Raw genomic sequence first — 16,208 nt, 5'->3', positions numbered from 1 at the left:
TACCCAATAAATTTATTTAAAGTTTAAATAAATCATTGGGTATCAGAAAAATCTGAGTATTTGCGATATCTGTAGAAGTTTTCTGCAACAATGTGAGATGTCCTGAAAACCAGATTAAAAATTCACTAACCACTGTTCTAAGATATAAGATCATTTAATGCTTTCCGTGGATTATAATGATTATTAAGGTAACATTCTAGAAAAAATAACCAATAGCTTTCTTTTTCGATCGATTTCTCTCTGCATCCAGTTTTGCCTCTTCTGTGTATTCTAAATAGATCAGCACAGTCAATGATGCCATTGCCATTACAATCAGTTCCATAAGAATACATGTAACCTTTTATTGTTTGATCTGCACATGTCTTATTCTGAGTACATTTTCGATAAGCTAAAAAAATTGAATTAATAATTTCAAATATTTTGAAATAAAAAATAATTTTTTTAAGAATATATAACATAAAATTAGCAAATGAATATATNTTTTAATTTTATAAGTAAATTATAATGCAAGATAATGGTTTCAACCCTTTTATTTTTTAAGTCGGTACTCAAACAGGTTTTTATATGTGTGATTTAATAGATACCCAATAAATTTATTTAAAGTTTAAATAAATCATTGGGTATCAGAAAAATCTGAGTATTTGCGATATCTGTAGAAGTTTTCTGCAACAATGTGAGATGTCCTGAAAACCAGATTAAAAATTCACTAACCACTGTTCTAAGATATAAGATCATTTAATGCTTTCCGTGGATTATAATGATTATTAAGGTAACATTCTAGAAAAAATAACCAATAGCTTTCTTTTTCGATCGATTTCTCTCTGCATCCAGTTTTGCCTCTTCTGTGTATTCTAAATAGATCAGCACAGTCAATGATGCCATTGCCATTACAATCAGTTCCATAAGAATACATGTAACCTTTTATTGTTTGATCTGCACATGTCTTATTCTGAGTACATTTTCGATAAGCTAAAAAAATTGAATTAATAATTTCAAATATTTTGAAATAAAAAATAATTTTTTTAAGAATATATAACATAAAATTAGCAAATGAATATATTTTTGTGAGTTTGTGAATTAAAGAAATAGATTTTATTAAAGAATTGATCTTTCAAATAATATATTTTACACAAAAATAAATATTTAAAATTTATTCATTTTGTCAGAACAGTGCACATTTTTCCGTCATGTTGATTTTATAATGGAAAAAATATATAATGATATCAAACTGACGTAATAAAGTATGTCTATATAATTCACTTTAGGAGTGACAAATTTATGTATTTTATATAAAGTGCTATAGTTCATTTACTCGTATTTCTAAAGATAATGTGTAATATGTGGCTTGATTGATAAATAGTCTCAACTTTTATAAAATTAGTTTAGAAAGTGGTAGAATAATTTAGCCAGTTTCAGAAACCAGTAGTAAAAATTATTATTTTAATCACAAATATTCATTTTTTTCATCAAAGTTATAATTTATAGTAACATACCTTTCCAAAAACCCAATCCAAACAGCAAATTTAACTTTGACATCCGACGAAAAGCATTAATCTTTCAACACAAAATGAACAGATATAGACTGTAAGAAAGATGCGGAATAACCTGTCCTTCCTTCCCAGTTATCTTACTGCTAAGTATTAATCCTTATTCCTCACACAAGTCAGATTTGTCACCATCACATTTTTGGCCGTTCTCAAAATTAAAATTAGTGTTGGAATCAAATGTCAAAGTGCAAATTGCTGTTGGAAATGGTTTAAAGAAAAATTAGAAGGTTTCTCCATGCAAAAAATAAATTGCATTAGAAATTGAATACTGTATACCGGTATAAATTATGATTAAAATAGGATTTAAATAATATTTATTACTTTTTATTTTCCCAGCTGTTATATACAACAAAGGGAAAGAATGACAATCAGTTCAAAAATAATACAGCGATGCTCCATTCAATCTGTTCATGTGTGCGAATACTAAAACCATCTAGAGATAGAAATTAGACCAGTATTTATTCCATATGAAGAAAGTTTTACATTTTTTTGAACTCAGATACAGTGAGACGTCGAGGAATGAAAAAAAAAAAAAACTTAGGGCGTTTTTCTATACCTATAGATATAAGTGTGTGTTTAGAGGGACTATTTTGATCACCAACTTTGAGACTTAATAATTCCTTTAATTTTTCTCAAAAATTTCTGAAATTTTGCAGGGAGATTTGAGTATTAGAGGTAAAGGTGCTATTAAATTTTGGTGGTTAAAGATTGAGGGGTGGGAAGATATATGGCGGTCGTATGCCATATTTAGAATAGAGTGGGACTTAAATGATTTTACTCGTTATTAGCATTTACGCATTACCATACGCAATTTTAAATGATTTTGCCAGGAGAGTTACTCAACTTGTTATTAAAACTGTTCATGCTATTTTAGCCCGTCTCGAATTAATTTTATAAAAACAAAGTACTGTACTTATTTATCAATCAATCTTCGTGTAAAGTAGCCTATATGAAAACATTTCAATATAGATTTATTATAATGACAACTAAAATTACTATAGTAATAAATCAGTATTGGAATGGAATTTTTAATACGAAACATCAGTTTACTGTAAGATATAAGCTATTCTCAATTCTGTCTATTACAGATGGGTTTAACGTTTAAATAGGGTAGAGACTACCCATAATAGGATCAGAGATGGAAAACGATGCTCTTGGCTCAAAATTATTATGAAGGTGATGACAATATTTAATAACAATACATGAGTATCAGCAATCATTTTAGAATTTTTTCTTAATCTGCTCTTTCATGAAGGATGAGATCTTGAAGGATAATTGACTTATCACATTTGAAGAACTTTTAATATTATACATGTCAATTTTTATCTTATTCTAATATTACTGTANAAGAAGTATGCGACGTATATCAATCAATAGAATAACCGTTAGAGTTTCATCTCCCGTCACATTCAAACATCTCGTCGTCAACTGTCTCTTCTAGGAAGTGCCATAAATGAAAATGGCAACTTCAAAATAAACAAAGTGTCCTGTATTCTGCAGTTCAGTCAGAATCTCTCATCATTTTGAACAGGAGTAACCTGCAGGAGCTGTAGAATGGTGGCTGTTGTGGAAGAAGTGATAATAGGTACATTGTATTAAGTGTAAGAGGAAATTGAGTATTAGATGTGTGCCATGTGACACAAGATGCAGGCATTGAGAATTGTAATGAGCAAACGTGAAACTTTGACAGTTTACCAATGTTTTAATATAATGAGTTACAATGTTTTCAAATAATAATTAATGTAATTACAATAGTTTAAAATGATAGTATTCTTTTCAGAAGACCCTGTATTTTATATCGAACCATATAGAAAAAAGCTGTTGCTTTTACTTAAGAAATCTGATACATCATTCTACTAAAATTACCAAAATTCAAATTGAAAATACATGGTTATTAATGAAATTTCTGATTTAATTTTTAATCAGAATGAAAAAATTACCATAAAATTATCCAAGGGAATTTCTTCTTCCACTTCCTTAACCATGGATTTTAAAGATCCACTCAGAGCAGCAATGTACTAGAATATTAAAATAATTATTAACGGAAAGAAACATTATAATTACATTCGTCATCATTTTCGTACACGAATCCGGGTTGTCCAGCTTCTATCCAATATATTTTACTGATATAATAAGGTCCACAGTATGTAATATCATTATCAACAGTGCAGTCGAGTTTCATATTACAATCAGATATGGCCTAGAAAAATCCATAAATCAACATTTTAGGTCATTATAAAAAATGTTTATAATAAACCAATTGGCAGCAGATAGAATAGAAAGCTACGTAAGAAGCTATATAATTCTAGTATTATGAATATTATGTAATTAACGAACGGGATTATAATTGTCAGAACCATTTTAGTCTCATTCATAAAATCTCTTATGTCATTCGTAACTCGTAAGTTACATGAATGTAGGACAAACTTCTCCATTAAGTATTTTCAACTTTTAAATCACCTTCTTAATATGATGACTAATACTTTTGCTATTAGATTTTGTTCAATATAAACTAAAAGAATTCCCTTAATAATAAAAAAAATTATAACATAGATTGCGATAGAGTACTCGATAAAAAATTTATCAATACCAAATTGAAAGAAAACAGCATCAGTTTATAACTTTTATGCCTTTAGCGTTACCTATTGAAACTGATTGTAAGTGATAAAGAAAAGAATCGAAAATACAAAAAAATAACGGTTCAGCCAATAATTCAAGAATTGGAAATACAAAACAGCGATAAGTTAGAAATCAAATTATTGGAATTTATAGATTCAAAGACTATGCGTGAAATTAAATATGTAACAGAAGCAGAAAATCCTGTTTCTGTTTTACTTTCTCTGGCTGTTATGTAAAAACATATATAACAAAGGTAAATATTGGAAGCGTGTCAAATTTTGACCGTCCGAGATTTTTGCAAATCTCCACGTTTTAAGATCCCTGAATCCAAAAAAGCAAAGAAAAGAAGAAAAAAAAAAAAATTCCTGGATGTGTATCGGTGTGTGTTGGTGTCTATTTTGTTTAATATCTCAGGTTGAAGTAAAGATTAAAAAACGATATTTGGCATGGTAACTTGTGTATAAGAGGAATTGATGATATTAAATTTTGGTGGTTAAAAGTTGAGGAAGTGGAAAGATAGAGGAGTGTCATGTCCCATAACTCAAGAGGGGGTCGAACTTCATGAAGATTTTACTTATTATTAGCATTTACAATTTTTATAAAACTCGTAGCTATTCTAAAAAGTAAACTTTTTGTCATAACATAATTAATAATCTAAAATATTCTTTTATAACAAAATCTCATAACACATAGCGTCACACACAATTTTATTTATTATTATGATTAATAATAAATAAACTAATAAAATCTCGTAACAGCCAGGAAAGTTACGCAAATCGTTGCTGTATTTTTAGAATTTAGAATAATTAAAAGTTATAGGTGTAAGTTGGCTTAACGGAACTCACAAGACAGGATGGACCAGATAAAAAATTTCGATTTTAGCTATTTTTTCTAGATTGTTGGCAGCCCAAAAATTTTTTCATAGAGCCTAAAAATCGTCACTGTCACTTATTCAATATAAGATAGAAACTTGCAATCATTAATTATATAATTTCAATATTTGAATCAATCTTATATTACTAACGGCATTCTAATTTACTTACTCTGTAATTAACTGGCCAGTAATTAGACTAAACTGTTGTCTTATTTAAAAATTCTATCGCTTACAAACTTTGCAAAATTTGTTCAAAATGAAATCCTTTTTGTTTCAAATACAACACTTCGACACATTCACAAATTGCAAACTTTCTTGCAAAGTAAAACATGGTTAATTGACTTTTGATCCATCCTGTACATCATATATATTGAATAATATCTAGTACTAATTTTACTTATTATAATACAAGGAAATAAAATTGTTTTGTAGGGAAGTAAAAGGTTAGATGATTGCAAAATACTGCATCCGTTTTCATTAGATTTATGCGTTATCTTCCTTCACAAGATACTGTATCTTACGAAAGAATGACATTATTTAAGCGGGAATAAAATATTTGCTTTATTGGAAGTTTTTACAAAGTAGTTAAACGAATAAATTTCAATTATATATTATTTTTTCNGATTAAAATTCATGAAAGATGAACTGTTCTATTGATTAACCTATTCCATTGTTTGATTATCCTATTGATGATGATGTTTTATTCAATAAGACTTTAAATGCTTCTCAATTGATATTATACGAGAGTTTTACATTGCAACCAGCAAAAATTTTACAAGAACTGTGTGATTTTTTTTTACAAGAACGAGTAAGATTTTCTTAAATGAATGATAAAAAATTCATTTTTATTATCTTATCATCTTGATAAAGTTGCAAACCATATTATAAATAAATATATATATATATACATATATATTTAAGATAAAATATATCTTTTATTATATCAATTCTTAAATACCTGGCATATACAGTCTAAACATATTTGTTCAATCTCCAATTCATCTACAGCAGCAGTAAAAATTACTGTAATATTTTAAAATGAGATATAATTTTAAATATAATATATTCTTATTTTTAGACGTTTTACTACATTTTACAACTTACCAATTTTTAAGAATAAAATAAATAGTAGTTGAGTTGTGCCAGACATTTTCTGTAGTGGAGTTATTTTCGCAATACTTCCAGAAAATGTTACTAGTTACATGTTAAATCACTTTTATCGCTTTGAATGGGATCTAAAAATGTGTAATGACGATAAATGTAAACAATAAAATCCTCATAAACTTGTTATCTTTTATTATTATTGTTATCAAAATACGGTTTATAGATACCGTTTTAACTCTTTTAATTAAGACTGCTTTATATAATTATTGGGTAAATTGTGTTTAAAACAAAATAAATTTAATTTGAATTAAATTATTTTAATGTTTTATGTGTATGTATTTATTTATTAAGTTTATTTGTATATAATAAAAAAATGTATGTTGTGGGATGTGGCTTTCTTTTTATACAAGTTTCTAATAATATAAAAAAATATCAAATCTCTTTAAGGTGTTGATGTTCATGTTTTATGTTCAAGTATTCATATTTAATATGTGTTGAAATGCCAAATTTTATATTTGTTCGTTCAATAAATAGATATAATAATCTTATAACATTATTTATAAAGTATCAGGCCACGATAGTGCCAACAAGGACAATTTGGATCAAGTTTTGGAGGGGTCCAAAATTTTTTAATAGAAAAAACATAGTATAGACGTGACTAATCTGTTTTTATTTTAGTAATTTTATTTATACATTTTTATGACTTTCAGAGACTGTACAAATTTCATCCTTCTTCTCTCAGTGCCTTACAGCATGATTAATTTTGATCTTTATCAATGTCCAGATAATTAGTCAAGATGTAAAAGTATTAAACTTGCGTAAAATGGAAACTAAAACCAAAATTAATAAATATTAATTTCCTTTTTAAGCATTAAATATAAAGATTTATATTTATTTAATTATTACAGAGTATTTCATGGGTATGCGACATGTGCATTAACATGTTTCCAGCGTTTCGAGGTTTTCAGCAATTGATCTTTTGTATTATTTAAGGCGGCGTTATAAAAACAATGTTTTTATTTTTATAACAAAGTTACTAATCAGTGTAAACACAACTAATCACACTGCGATAAGCTTTCATAATCTTCATATATAAAGATTACGAAAGCTCATCGATAATTCTTAAAAATAGATATCGTTCCACGAAATCCTCAACTAATTTTTGTTCAAACAGAGAACGAATAACACCTTCCAGCTCTGTACTTACATGTGTGTGCAATAGTATATATAATCTATAGTTTTACTTATTATTAGCCGACAGTAAGCATGTGTAATTAATAAAGATTGTTCCATTCATAATTTAACAGTACTATGAAAAAATATGAAACTTTATAATTAAACTGTAATTAGGAGCGAACCTAGTGTGACCAAGCTTTTTAATGAATTACTTTTGTGCTTTCACTATTTAGCTACTCAGTATACAAATCAAAATTTTTAAATTAGAATTTTTAATTAGGTGAAAAATTATTAAAAGAATAATTAAAAGTTTTAAACAAGACATTTTATTTATATATAAATAACTTTTCCAATTATAAGTCGAAAATATCAATTATATCTATTTACCAACATCAAATAATCATCGATAAAGAACCACTTCAAATTCAAGTGTTTATCCCAATAGATAACAATAACAAATTTTTCCCAGCGTTATGTTTAGAAGAATTACACTAAACAAAGTTGTTTGAAAGAAAATAGTTAGTTTATTTAATAAATAATAACGCTGTATATTATTTTTGTGCGAACTTTTTCAAAATTTCGATTCTAATTAGAAGAACTCATTAACTTTAATATAATAATTAGAGAAATATTTTCCGAAGTATTAAATCTCACGACAGTTCTGTAAAGCATATGCGACATTTCAAATATTTTGTAACGCATCCAAAAAAAGAAAAAAGAAATAAATTATGAAGCGTGCATAATCAGTGAAAATGATAAATGGAAGATGTAAATATTTTACATGATATTTTCAGAGAACAATGTGTTTTATTCAGTTCTGAAGAAATAATAATAATAATGTGGTAAAAATTGTTTTCGTTTAGAGGCAGCAAAAGATAACATCAATTTTTTCGTATGGCTAATAAATTTTAGAATTTTATAACCATTATTAAAGTTTACTTTCTTAGGAAACCTAGTTAAGTTGCCTAGCTGCAAAACGTACCACGTCCATAATTGAGTTTAGGGTTGTTTTGGAATTTCTATCACACAGTATCAGAATCTGAAGTTTCCATTTTATTGATCATACCAGAGAATAATGTCCGTACAGGCATTGGTAAATATCAATTTAACCCATCTCTCCAGCTTCCGTAGTTTTCTTACGAGAAATTTTCTGCCTTTTTTTCAAAATGTCAAAAAAACCCACATGGTATGTTTTGCAAACAAGTTCCATATATATCTCTAACAAGTCCTTTCACAACCAGCATATTAACAAATTTTAGTAACCACCTTGCTCGATGAGAAATATTTATTTATATCATCACAAACATTTTCATCCTAAATTCCAAAGGTCATCATCACGTATAATATTGTATCCGAACTTTTTTAAAATGGAACATTTTACGATGAAACGTTTGAACATATAACTTAAACATATAATTTTAAATACTAAAAGATAAATAAGTAACAAAAAACTAAATAAAAAATAATAATACTGACAACTATTAACATAAAAATAATAAATAAACGAGTAATTATTTATTGTGACATCGTCACAATGCCGGACTGCAACTTTTAATCATATTTTTAATTTATTTAATTTAATATACACGCTTTCTTCCTCAAATTAGTAGTCTTGCCCATGTACATCATACTTTTCCTACTAGCAATAAAGTCGTGCCGGTCATCTAACTCCGTTCTCGAGATTAAGAAATGACAGACAGACAGTAGACGGATGACAATGGTAATTTATACGTTTACAATTTTTTAAAATTGCAGCCCAATAAAAGATATGTATTGTATAAGCCTACAGAAGGGTGGATGCAAACTATGTGTTTTTATATCGTAATTTCTTTTTCATGTAGAATTTCCACGCCTAAGGTAACCCTCCTCATCCCTAGCATTAATGCAGCCATCTAATGCTTTTATAAATTTCAACTTTTTTTTTTCGCTGATTGCCAATGTGGAGGAATGTAGTGAACTATTGATATCAGTCTCGTTCCATTTGACTATAGAGCCTTCTAGTTGTGTCATCCTAGACAATACCGTGTTACAATACTCTTTTTCAAAGCTATATTTATGCTTTTTGAAGCGAACGGCTAGGTTCCTTTTTGTGACACCAATATAATCTTTTTTATTTTCTATTGTTTATTCTCAAATAGTATTTTGTATATACTTGCCTTTTCTTTTTTCTTAGTTTATCTTTCTTAATTTATCTTAGTTTCTTAAAGTACTGTATAGGCCTATGTTCGGAGCTCTTTTGAAAATTATTTTTTGTCTTCTGCTTGTTTGATAAAATTCCTAATATGCTTATTATAATGGTGATGCTACTTTTGTTTCATTTCACCTTCATACCTTTTAATTAACCCTTTTATTGTGCTCGCTGTATATCCAAATGTTGTAGCTGTTTTCTTGATTCTGTTGAGTTCTTTGAGTCTGCCAACAGTACTAAAGCAATATAAACATGCTCTTCTAATAAGTTCTCGAAAAGTGGACAACTTGTATCTGTACGGGTTCGAACCAGCCAGAATGTACAGTGGGCTGTGTGTGTTTAATGCAGACAACCGTGATGATGCTACCTCTCTTGAACTCAATGTCTGCGACAAAAAATGAATTCTTATGAGACTTCTTTGCTCTAGTCTTAGGTTCAATCATCTTTGTCGTTACTGTTAACCATATCCACAAAGCGATGAATTTTTTTCTTGTTTTTCCAATTTATGCAAACATCGTCTACATATTTTGTAAAATATGGTATCTGTTATGAACGCACTAAGAATACATTACTTAAAAAACAAACTCAAACAATAACCCATCTGACACTCGCTTTCCACAAATCCAACCCCTGGGTCCTCGTCCCGGGAAATGGAAATGCCAATTTTAAAGATTAAAACGCTTTTTATAAATTGGCGGCCGTAGGGGCTCTGGTAATCATACCTTGCGTGGATTAAATTGAACTTCACACATTAGCTTCAATAATCGTTTTGTGATGAATTTTTCTGTTAAATCTCTGGAAATTTACTATGGTAAGAAATTATCTGCGCTCGTATTTCAGTATTGCTAACGCTTACCTAAGATCATTAATTAAAGAGCTTGGTGCTCATCGTATATTTCATCACACTTGCAATATGGCAGCTGGTGATTTTTTGTTTTGTATTGTTTATGAAGACCACGAAGAGAGGACCGTTTTAATCTTACCCATGCTTGGTTTCTGAAGATCCACAATTTGGGTTTCCGGGCTGTCTTGACACATCAGGTACAGATTCTTGAACAGTTCAAATTCGATATCAGAGAGGTAGACTGAAGTCCTAACCGCTCAAACATCCGGCTGTCACCTTCTTATATAGGTGTTGAAAGTATAACAAGTAGTGACACTTGCACTTAAAGTTTCTTATTGTACACTAGACACTTGCACACAACACATGGGCGATCTGCCAAGAGGACTTTTATAGGAAACTGACTCCTATGTAGATGTTAGACACGAAGAAAACCTGGGAAACTGAGCCTGGATATTTTTTTTAACTCTCTCCACTCTGTGGGCAGTAAGAGGGTCTCTTTTAGCAGGCCCACAATGGGGTCAACCGAGTAGTGAAAGATGGGGGCCGACATATTTAGTCGACCCCCGAAAATTTTCTGGGAATTTTTTTACCGTCCGGATTCGATCTCGGGTTCCCCAGAGCGGTAGGCTGCCACCCTGACCACTCCGCTATCCGGCCGTCAGAGTTGGATAAAATTCCCGAATACCGGTAATTAGTAGAGGGTTTGCATCTCATCAACGGAATATCCCGGTGGAATTTGACTGCAGGATAGCGGAGCGGTCCGCTTAGTACTCACAGAGCATAGTTTTTGAAAAGTGGTTTTATTAGTTGAAAATAGAAGTATTGAATATACTGGTGCCTCAAAAGGATAAGACTACAGGTTTCCCGATATCTGGAAAGTTCAATCTGTATGGTGTATGATAAATTATATTAAATTATTTTGCTTGTTTTCAAAATTAAATCGTTTTATTTTATGTTAATTTTGAAAAATATAATCTTTTCACTTTGTCTCTAAATTTTGCATTTTAATAAGAATGCTTCCTCAAAATTAATGTTGAATAGTTTATCAATTACACTCACGGGCGTCTGCAGATTTTCCAGAGAAGCAAAGCTGGAGACAAATAATTATATCGAAAAATTTTTATTTAATGTTTGGGGAATTTTTTGATACAGACAACAGTGGCGTGCCATGACATTTCATGATAGGGAAGCCGTGTTTCTGTAAGAAGCCGACTTCCAGGGGCGATCAGTTAATTGAGCATCACTGCATCAGTGATGGTCTAGGGTCCATTCGTATTCGTTTGTTCGATAAGCCAATAAATACCGTAGACTTCCCTAAATGTATTTTTAACATCACAATTACATTCCGAGTCGCTAGCCACGATATAAGGGCTACAATTAGAAATAAAATATTAAAAACTTACTCGGTGAAATAAAATGTGTGGTGGATATACAGTATATACTTGGTACAAAATATTCTTCAATTATATTAATATACTTTTAAAGAAAATTATAATTAAATATAGCTTTGTAAAGAAACGTACACAAAATTAACATAAAATATTCTTTACTTTTTAAATCTTAAAACAATCCACTTAGTCAAATAGCTCTCTACGAGTGACTAATAGATGGAATCACAGACGATCCTGGTAGGTGCATGCACGCGGGCTGCCAAATCCCGAGGGTGCCGATACCGGTCAATGTCAAATGCCTCTTTTGTCGCATCACTAGTATACCTGAAAGCACGCGACAGGGTTGTTGTACAATTTAAACGTTTCTCACCATAGCTGTAAAAATCTAAATATGTTAAACTTAATACTTAAACTGTCCGTCGTTTGTTTTCTAACTAATTCGTTTTAAGACCAGGGTCCACGGAAATTTCCAAAATTTACAACTTTTCGGTTATTCTCATTGAACTGGAAAATTTTCTCTCTTTATTATTTAATATTACGAAGAAATCAGTCCTTATTGTACTCGGCTATAGATTGGTTCGGTTAAGCTTTTGTTTAAGTAAAATTCCGGCTCTTTCAGCAGGGTTTTGTTTGTGTCCCCAATTCCCTAATCGCTTAATTATTTAACTACTTCTTAATTAAGTAGAAATAAGTCGAAACCAGTTACTTTGTACTCGAATATTTGTAGTCTCGGGAAAAAATGGAAAGACAAATTTTTATGACAAACGGATACATAAATCGTAAATTTAAGGATAATAAATTCTAGAGCTTTTTCTGTACCTCGTGCATCTCTCTCATTCATTAAATTTAGTTGTAAATGACGCTGTCGAAGTAACAGTTAATTTTTTAACATTATACAAGAATTGTACACGTTTTTTCCTACATCCCCTTAATCATGGGATATACGAAATCGTAATATCACTAGTTTAACATTAAAATCCGCGAGTAATATAAAATCGGAGAGCGGAATAAATATATCAAATATTTTAACGGATTTTTTAAACTCCCGTCAACTATACAGAACTATCATAAAAACATACCAGTAAATTTTTATCGGTTGGGTTAAGTTATAAATCTACTCGTGATTCACGTAATCGGGCGAGGGCGGCCAAATATCTAGCTGGCAGGCGGCTAACAGCCTAGAACCGGTCCTGGATAGAATTGGATGCGTTATACGTGTAGCATCCACCCGAGGTCCTAGGCTTCCACCGGCTAAACCGGGTGAGGTTGGTGCTCTGTAAAGCGCATGCGCGAATCTGGCTTTTTGGATGCTGACGATACAGCACTTCCACACCACCACTAATCGAATATACAATAGCAATCTTATTTTTTTTTTACGTGTAGTATAGAAATTTGTAATAAGTACATAATGCGGTTATAATAAAATATTGTGCGATTATTTTCATATAATTAAAATTAATATGTATTTATTTTTTAGAAAATACAAGGGAAGTGGCGCATCCACCGCTTCCAATGACGGCACGCTACTGGCAGACAAGAAATTTTCAAAGCGTCCCATTATCGAAGGTGTAAGGTTTCATATCTCAATCATTTTTACGATTATAATTAGTAGAATCTTTTTCTCGATCCTAGGGGAGAGCCAGTACATCATTTGCCTCCTCAGCAGACGGCAATGATTACAACTATTCCTCTGATGCAATTATCTTGTGTCTTGCGTCTATTATTTAAATGTTTTACAATAAAATAAGTGTATTGACGTTTTATTTTATTAAAGCAAAAATTTTTCGAGAAAGTGATATAGTAAGGTTTTGTGTTGGTCTTGATTCGTGCAAGTGGCAATTGATTAGGATAACCCACTCCAAATTATCACTCTCCAGCTTATGACATTCCAAACAGAGAACTATTGATTACTACTAATTATGGTCTGCATGTATTTTTCTCAAGTAGTGTACGCCATAAGATATAATAAAACTTTGCTCTATATATTCAGAAACATCAGATTAAAACGTTACTCATAGTGAAAACTTAAACGTTTAAAACAACACAAAAACTTAAATTTACAATTAACAGAAAAAACGTTTAAGTGTCTAATCATCTGAGACTAGTTGGAATGGATCACAAATTTTATGTAAAATTTCGTTTTACGTATTATCTGTTGACATTTAGAGCCTGTACACACTAGGCGTTTTTCAACGCGCGTTTTAAAGAACCAAGAGTTCTATGTAGGGGTACACTCTCAAACGCGCGCTTTTGGCCAAGCGCGCGTTTATAGATTTTTGTTAAAACGCGCGTTTTGCGGGCGCTTTGAGATATATGTGCTGCCATGTTACTGTACATTCGATCGCGCGTTTTGCGGGCGTCAGCCGAGCGCTTTGAGATATATGTGCTGAAATGAAGAACGATCATTTCGATACTGATCTATTTATTGATAAAATCTAAAAGAGACCAACCATCGTCAAAGGATTTTATAGATATTTTAAAAGAATTTAAAAACTTGGGTTCATTTTGTCTTAGTTTTGGATACAACGTCGCAAACATTCCATGCGTCAGTCTATCTCGTAATATTGGGTGCACCCAAAATTCTCTTTGCCTCTGCCATCGTCTTTTATAGCGACGATGGAAGAGCACACACAATCAATTACTTTCACGTCCATTTCCAAACTGAGCCAGTGCTAACGCCGAACTAACGCGCGTTTAAAAACGCCTAGTGTGTACACAGCCTTAAACCTCATGCTGTACTTGAACATTGTTTCTTATATAATGAATATAGAGTATTTGCCAGTCACTTGATTTAAATTTGGTATTTTATTTTACTTTACCGAAGTGATTCAAGTTAGGCATTTAAGGGGTTTATAAAACCAAAATTAACGGTTAGTTATGTTTTGACAGGCACCAATGGAGCAATTTGGCTCTCTCCCTGGAGTTAAAAAATACGTTTTGTGGTTCTTTTAAACGCAGAAACGATACAAAAAAGTGAAACTAAAATTTCTTTTAATAAGTGGTAAAAAGAATCTGTTTTTATTTCTTTTATTGAAGTTATCCATATATTTTAAGTTTTCAGAGAGAGAAAAGACCTGGCATTTGTATCTGAATTGGGTGTTAACTTTCTAGGATTCTATTGTTCAATGGTTATTTAATGCAAAATTTCAACTTTAAATTTAAAGATATCATTATTTACAAGCAAATTTACAAAATAGGATCAAAATAATAAATTAAAATTACTTTTACGTTTACAAAACAACGTGAAATTCGTTATTCTAAAGATTTTTCAGATTTTGGTTTCCTTAATCAAAGACTTTCTTTAGTAAAATTTGTTTTACATGAAAAACGAATTTAAACAATAACCATAATTATTAACAATGTAATCTTTAAACCTCTGAAATATATTCTGCAATATTAATTATTTTGTACATTTATGTTTGTTCATTTTTTAAACAAAACTTCTTGTTATTTATATACGAAAATAATACATCAGTCGAAAATAAATTTACAAACCTTTTATATTAACGCACTTGTCAATTGAAAAAGAATAAATGAAAAACACATTATCCAAGTGTCACATCTTTACTATCATCATATGCACTTTCTTGCGTTTTATGAATTGAAAAACAGAGGATTATCATCTATATTAAAATATGCTTCTGTAGTCTTTTAATCAAATCTGTTTTGTTAATCTACTACAGTATCCATTTCAATTGTCTTGAATAAGGTTATCCTACTTGCAATTAAAATTAAAATATACTATATATAACAGCTTTATAATTGAGGAGCTCCATGGAAAAAGTATCAAAGTTAAATCCTGATGCGTTCAGGAATTCTCAAAAAACTTCTTTTTGCATGAAGTTTGTTTTGAAGTGAGTATTCATAAAATAAAAATTGTATTCGATATTCATAAAATTATATTTGATAGGCATAATAAAATATTTAATTGAGAAAGGTATCTAAGCGTACTAAGGTCCTGTACTTTATTTAGAACTCCTCAATTTTTTATATCCTAAAATTTGTTAATTTAAATACCAAATTCATTACTTAATGTTTTATATTTTCGTGTATTTACATTTATATTTGATACAGTGACTCTGTTGTTAACAGGAAAAGTATGATGTAGAGGGGTAAGACTACTAATTTGAGATCGAGAGATCGATATATTTTAAATTAAATAAATTAAGAACATAAATTGCAGACCAATATTGTAACATTGTATACATTATATTTATTGTAATATATATATATACTAGCAGACCCCGCCACGCCTTGTTGTGGCTCAAAATGTATCTATTATAAATGTATCCCAGTGGGGGAAATTTATAAAAACTTCCCCAGTGGGGGAAAATTTTTCGAAAAATTATTTCTTAGTGTACATTCTGTTGACGTACCCTATTAAAACGCAATCAAAAACGCAAAAACCCGCATCTAAAATAGTATAATAGAAGCCAAGTTTTTCACAGTAAGCCTTAATCCTGTC

At 30.2% G+C, this 16,208-nt stretch overlaps 1 protein-coding gene across 1 annotated transcript; it reads right to left on the bottom strand.

Annotated features, from left to right (window-relative positions):
- Nucleotides 1-520: 520 nt before the first annotated feature.
- LOC111636241 (lysozyme-like) lies at nucleotides 521-6,283 on the bottom strand. The gene is made up of 4 exons (XM_023381455.1): nucleotides 6,145-6,283; nucleotides 5,999-6,063; nucleotides 3,612-3,747; nucleotides 521-969 (listed from the first exon to the last, which is right to left on the bottom strand). Exons 1-4 carry the CDS (start codon nucleotides 6,188-6,190, stop codon nucleotides 719-721), a joined length of 498 nt encoding a protein of 165 aa, XP_023237223.1. The 5' UTR covers nucleotides 6,191-6,283; the 3' UTR covers nucleotides 521-718.
- Between the last annotated feature and the right edge of the window lie 9,925 nt (nucleotides 6,284-16,208).

Source organism: Centruroides sculpturatus, unplaced genomic scaffold (assembly GCF_000671375.1).
Source record: "Centruroides sculpturatus isolate CEXI.00-Female unplaced genomic scaffold, Cexi_2.0 scaffold477, whole genome shotgun sequence".
NCBI lineage: Eukaryota > Metazoa > Arthropoda > Arachnida > Scorpiones > Buthidae > Centruroides > Centruroides sculpturatus.
This window is presented reverse-complemented; position numbering and strand designations above follow the sequence as displayed.